Genomic DNA, 5,931 nt, shown 5'->3' with positions numbered 1-5,931 from the left:
ATAAAATTAAAATTATAAAATTACAGGAATGACTCAATACACCTACTGCATGGACATAAAAAGTGGAATGTGCAAAAATGTGATGATTCAAACTTATCTAAGAAGGTCTGCCACATCAGATCAACTAATCGTCTCTTAGCGGAGGTCAATGAGCAATCAAGTATATCAGCTTGGTCTATTAGCTTGTTCCATAGTCGTGGTAGTCGGTTGAAATAAAAGTGGCGAGACAAATTATGCTTTGTGTAACTATGACATAATTTACGACCGTTGGATCTAGTACAGTTACACTTTACTAATAATTACAAGATGATTGATGTCTCTCAATGGAGAGCAAGTATTGGACTGTGGAACTACTGTCAAGCTGCCTCCAGTAGACCAACTAATGGCCGCCACTCTCACTCATTCAAAGCTGGAGTAGACAGCAAGTCAGGCAGTACTACATCAGGAGAGAAGACATCTAAACTGCCAGCAGCTCTGTCTCTTATTGCTTTACTCCTCCTCCACTTTCACTCTCTCTCTTTATTAAGACACATCTTGATTTGATTCCTCTAACAGGTAAACAACAATTGCAACTTTGTACTTGTTTATTTACTGGTATTTTATTATTAGGTAACTGCTACCAAGTACAATGTACTACTGGTATTACTGATACGAATTACCTCCAGTCAGTAGTCTTACATGTAGGCAGCAGTTCTAACCTGATTTACAATGATCTCTATTTGATTGTTTGTCTACGTATGCTCCTCCTCTTATCAGGAGATGTTGAACTCAATCCTGGTCCTATGATTGATAATCAACCATCTTGTCTCTTATTTGCAAAGTGTCTTAAACCACTTGTTGACTGGAAACCATTTGCTCTTTGTCTTCCTGGAATAACACAATCTGATGTCAATATAATTGATAAAAAGAAAAGAAATGCTCACTTCATGAAAATGGCTTTACATAAGAGATGGTTACAAGTTGATCCTACAGCATCATGGGGAGATGTCATTAATGCTTTGAAACAATGTAAAGAGAATGAACTAGCTAGAACTATTGATGACAAAGTGACAGATCCCACAGCTGGAAGAAGTACTAATGATGATATGGAAGTCAGTACCAGTAATGCTAATCCTGGTCATATAACAGGTAAACATACACTTAATACAACACTCATTAACTGATACACTACTGCAGGTAATCCAAAGGATATATTAAGGACTCATTCTGATAAACTTGTTGATAGTATTTCTATTGACATTCCAAGAACAGCATATGCACTGTATGCTAAAGAACTGATACCACAACAAACTAAACAGGAAATGCTTGTACCAGCAGTTGATAATTTTACTAAAGCTGCCAACCTTATGAATGTCATTGAGAAACAGTTGGAATCCTCTCTTAATCCAGAGCAGTATCTTATTGATATATGTCATGTATTAATAAACCAACAACATCGTACACTAACAGATATTGCTACCTCTATATTACACCAGTTAGGTGAGTGTGTGTGTGTACATTATCAGTGATGAATATAGTCATTATTATCTCAATACATTAGGTCAGTCTATACCTGATAATGTCACATACATTAGTTCAATACCTGATGATGTTCATGGATATGCTGACAATATGAGACAACACTACAAACACCAACCTATTGTTGCTACAGACTGGCCACCAAGAATTGGAAAAGATTTCTTTGGAAGACTAGCACTAGTAGAAAAACAAGACTCCAGCACACAAGCAGTATCAGCTTGGCATATGCTAAGAGGACAAGTTGATAAAACAGTTAAACTAAACAAAAACAAAGAGATAAGTGTTGAAGATGTCCTCAAACCCACAGATAGTTCTCTGTCTCTCAGAGTAGTAATAGATGGTCCTCCTGGTATTGGCAAGACCACACTCCGTCGTAAACTGTTAAATATGTGGTCCAATGGACCACTTGTACACCAACAGTATGACTTGATACTTTACTGTCCTTTAAGGAATAGTAAAATAGCTACTGCTAATACACTAGCTGACCTGTTTGTGTGTCAACGTTATGAAATTCTCATGGTAGCTGAATGGTTTAAAAAGAGGAATGGAGAAGGATTACTGATAATCTTTGATGGTTGGGATGAACTAAGTGAACAACTCAGACAGTCTTCATTAGCTACTAGTATCATTTGTAAAGAGAAGTTAGACCAATGTTCAGTAATTGTTACCTCTCGTAGCTATGCCTCCTCTTCACTTTTGAAAATGGATACTCTCAGTAGACATGTTCAGGTCATTGGATTTTCTAAGGAAGAAATATCAACAGTAATTATACAAACACTTCAGAAAGATACAAAACTAGCACAAGAACTCATTCATGAAAACACTGAACAAGATGAAATTATAAAATATAAAACTAATGCAAAGTACAGATCACATTTCACAACTACTCAAAGCAGTAAGGACTCACAACTAGCAGTGAAACTGATTAATGATCTTAAAGTACGAAATGATGTCCAAACATTGTGTTATGTACCACTAGTCTGTTCCATGGTCATTTTAGTTTATTGTAAGGAAGGAGGACACTTACCAACAACCCTCACTCAACTGTATGAAAACTTTATACAAACTATCAGAAGACATGTTAAAAGACATGACATTAATCCACATACTTTAGGTAGTCTTTCTTCATTACCATCACAATTAGCTAAACCTTTACAAGAGATGTGTCAATTAGCTTATACTAACCTGGCTAATACAAAAATGACATTCTCTTCACATCAAATACAGTCACTGAGTGAGGCAGTCAAGGAAGACTATCTTGGATTGATGACAACATTTGCAGAATATGATGAGGAGAAGTATCAGTTCCTTCACTTGAGTATACAGGAATTTCTAGCTGCATGGTGGATAACTAAGCATGAGAAGAAGAGAGAGGAAGTGTTTAAGGATCACTTTGATGATGATCACTTTCGAATGTGTCTGAGGTTTGTGGCAGGTCTAACTCACCTTGAACATGAAAGCTATCAACAATATTTTATACAACAACTTGACTTACAGTGTAAGAGAAAACCATTGTTTGGATTTGAGACTTGTCATTTCTCCTACTTCTATCAGAATCCTGAGAATAGAGCTGGTCATATCAGTTCTGATGATTTTGAAAATGTTCCCATTCTTCTTCTTCAACTCCTGTACGAATCACAAAACACAACATTATGTCAAGTATTAGCACAATCCATTAACAACCACTCACTGTGTCTGAATAGAGTATCTTTATCATTGTTTGACTGGTTGTGTCTCAGTTATTGTATAAACAATTCCAACACAACATGGAATTACTTGCACCTGTGGAATGTAAAAAACCAGGAACTACCAGTCTTCACTGCTGGACTAACCAATAACTCAGTACAAACCCAGTGTAAGAGACTGGAGGTATGGTTGGATAAACCCACTAATGAATTAATACACAAATTATTACAATCATCACTTCTATACAATATTCAGGAGTGCTACTGTTTAATACTTGAAGGTCAATATGTTCCCTGTCTTGTATTGTTACAGTTCCTCAATTTTCCTCAGATGAAAATACTGCATTTAATAATGTACCGTCATACTATGCCAAAAGTAGACAATACATACTTACACAGACAAGTGCACTGAACTTGAGAAATGTATAGAAATGAATTCAACACTACAAGAAATGGAGATTGAGTATGAAGGAGTGAATGAAATAACAAGTACCATTATCAGTGTCATTAGAGGAGTAACAGGAAATAAAACAATAACATCATTAACAATACATGTGAATCATAGATATGGTGCTCCTCCTCCTCCTCTACCTGATGGAGTAATAGAGCAGTTACTAAAGGACAACGACACATTACAAGCTCTTTCACTGGACATACCTGATGAACTCCTACCATCATCACTGCATGAACATAGTAGAGGTGAACACACCACTGACTGCTCTAGAGATAGGAGGAGGATGGTTGAATAGTAGTAAACTGATGGCATCATCACTCCTTCCTCATATCAAAGGATTATACTGTCTGATACTACATGATCCATACCCACAACATTTTCTATTTCTCTCTCATCCCAGTCTACATACACTTACTTTACCACTAGACACAGCTGAGAGTGCTATTGAACTATTTACTATTCTACAAACCAATACTACACTTAAAGGTCTGAGTGTAGAGATAGACGAGGAGAGAGTATATACCAGCAGTATGGGTACTAGTCTACAAGACATGCTAACACAAAACCAAACACTGATCAGAAATACTTTGAGATTAGTAGTTGGTATAGTGACATTCCCAGTTCATTCCTACGGTCCTTCCTAACAACTGGTCTCAGACACAACACCAGTCTACAGCAGTTGAGTGTATCCATTCCACTGAATGAAGAGATAAGAACTTTTATTAATGTCATCTCTCAAAAGAACAATCACACAGAACTTAAAGTTAACTTTAGATTAGATCAGTCATGCAGCTGGGAAGAGAAGCAACAAATAATGACACCATTGTTTTATGAACAGGTACTACCTGCTGTTACTAACATGTTACAATCACATACAACCATTCAGTAGACTACTGTGGATAGAGTGTAGATCTATTAATAAAGAGTTGTCTCAACTTAACTGGATAGAGCTAGTACAACATTTATATGAAACTATCTTCATCCATCCATCACTTGAATATATTGAGATTAGTGATGGAATCATTACCCCTCCTCTCCTGGTGGATACTCTTAAAGATCAAAAGAAGACATTGATTGATAGACACAGAAAAGAACAGCCACACAAACCACTGCCAATAGTGGAGTTTAGTAGCTTTTTCTGATTCATTTTTAAGAAAGTTTCAAAAAATAATAGACTATTAAATTTTAATTCATTTTTTTAGCTTAAAACTTTTAAAAATATCTACTCTTTCTATTTTAATTTTGAGGTCAGAGGTGTGGCTATTCTAGTTATAAATTTTAAAATGGCAGCAGAAGGTGCTAAAGATATTCTACCTGATCTAAGTGATCTTCCTACCTTTACTGAAGGTAACATCAGTCAATAACTCCTTCATCTCTAGCTGTACCTAATAATACTCAATATACTCCAATACTCTCCTTCCCTCCCTCTCCATTAGATTGGGAGGTTCATAAGTTCCAGTCTATAATGGAGTCCATTAATTCAGATCCAGTAGATATTACATCATTAAGAGGAGAGGCTATTACTAAAGGAGGTCTATTGTGTAATGAATTGAGGAGGAGAGCATGGACCAAACTATTAGGAATCAACATATACAACATACCATCATGTAAGGACTAGCCTCATGTGACATATATAATATATTATACAGTGTAGTTGGTGATATTGGTAGTGCATTAATATTGGTTGAGTGGGTGTTGTATGAGCATCTGTCAATATAAAATACACTCCATTAATTTTTGTTTCATTTCTTTACTTGTTCAATGGCATGATGATACTAAATCACTAATATATCAAAAATAAATTTTGTAAAATTAATTGTTAAATTTAACTGGTGCCAATATTTCCAGCTGTATGATACTGGACACTTTTAATTGACTGTGTACTAAACAAAATATAAAGCATTATCTTGTAATTTATTATTATTATTTTAATTATTTTTTTCTTAATAGGTTTTTTTTAGATTATAAAGATAAGAATCAGGTTATATTAGACGTTAACAGGTGTGGGCGTTGCCTACCTAAAGGTACAATTAATAATTAACGGAGTGTATTATTTAATAAAGTATTATTATTATTATTATTATATAGAATTATTGATAGAGCGTATTAATTCAATACAGGACAGTTTAATAAGAGTTCTATTAAGATTATTAGTGACACATACTGATCTGTGATACTATCAAGGTCTTCATGATGTAGTACTGACATTTTTATTATTACCACTAAAAGAGGACATCACCTTTGCCATCATGAACGTACTAGTACAATACCATA

General features: G+C 35.1%; 1 protein-coding gene and 1 long non-coding RNA gene across 3 annotated transcripts; one reads left to right on the top strand and one right to left on the bottom strand.

Annotated features, from left to right (window-relative positions):
• Nucleotides 1-802: 802 nt before the first annotated feature.
• LOC109586459 (uncharacterized) lies at nt 803-1,144 on the bottom strand. The gene is made up of 2 exons (XR_002187038.1): nt 924-1,144; nt 803-867 (listed from the first exon to the last, which is right to left on the bottom strand). It is a non-coding gene; the product is annotated as an uncharacterized LOC109586459 (long non-coding RNA).
• A 3,766-nt stretch (nt 1,145-4,910) lies between these two features.
• Nucleotides 4,911-5,792, top strand: LOC109586457 (TBC1 domain family member 20-like). 2 transcript variants are annotated; one of them, XM_020002646.1, is made up of 4 exons: nt 4,911-5,004; nt 5,094-5,264; nt 5,608-5,681; nt 5,758-5,792. In XM_020002646.1, the coding sequence occupies exons 1-3, from the start codon at nt 4,941-4,943 to the stop codon at nt 5,616-5,618; spliced, it is 246 nt and encodes an 81-aa protein (XP_019858205.1). In that variant the 5' UTR covers nt 4,911-4,940; the 3' UTR covers nt 5,619-5,681; nt 5,758-5,792. The 2 variants fall into 2 exon arrangements, with proteins under 2 accessions (XP_019858205.1, XP_019858204.1); XM_020002645.1 differs by having other exon boundaries at nt 5,746-5,792.
• The last annotated feature ends 139 nt before the right edge of the window (nt 5,793-5,931 follow it).

The sequence above is a fragment of the Amphimedon queenslandica genome, unplaced genomic scaffold, assembly GCF_000090795.2.
Source record: "Amphimedon queenslandica unplaced genomic scaffold, v1.1 AMPQUscaffold_12867, whole genome shotgun sequence".
In the NCBI taxonomy this organism is placed as follows: domain Eukaryota; kingdom Metazoa; phylum Porifera; class Demospongiae; order Haplosclerida; family Niphatidae; genus Amphimedon; species Amphimedon queenslandica.
The sequence above is the reverse complement of the archived record's forward strand: the minus strand, read 5'-3'. Positions and strand labels throughout refer to the sequence as shown.

Coding starts and splice junctions, on each gene's coding strand:
- LOC109586457 (XM_020002646.1), top strand. CDS start 4,941: ATGGCAGCAGAAGGTGCTAAAGATATTCTACCTGATCTAAGTGATCTT. Junction 5,005..5,093: donor TCTTCCTACCTTTACTGAAG/GTAACATCAGTC, acceptor CCTCTCCATTAG/ATTGGGAGGTTCATAAGTTC.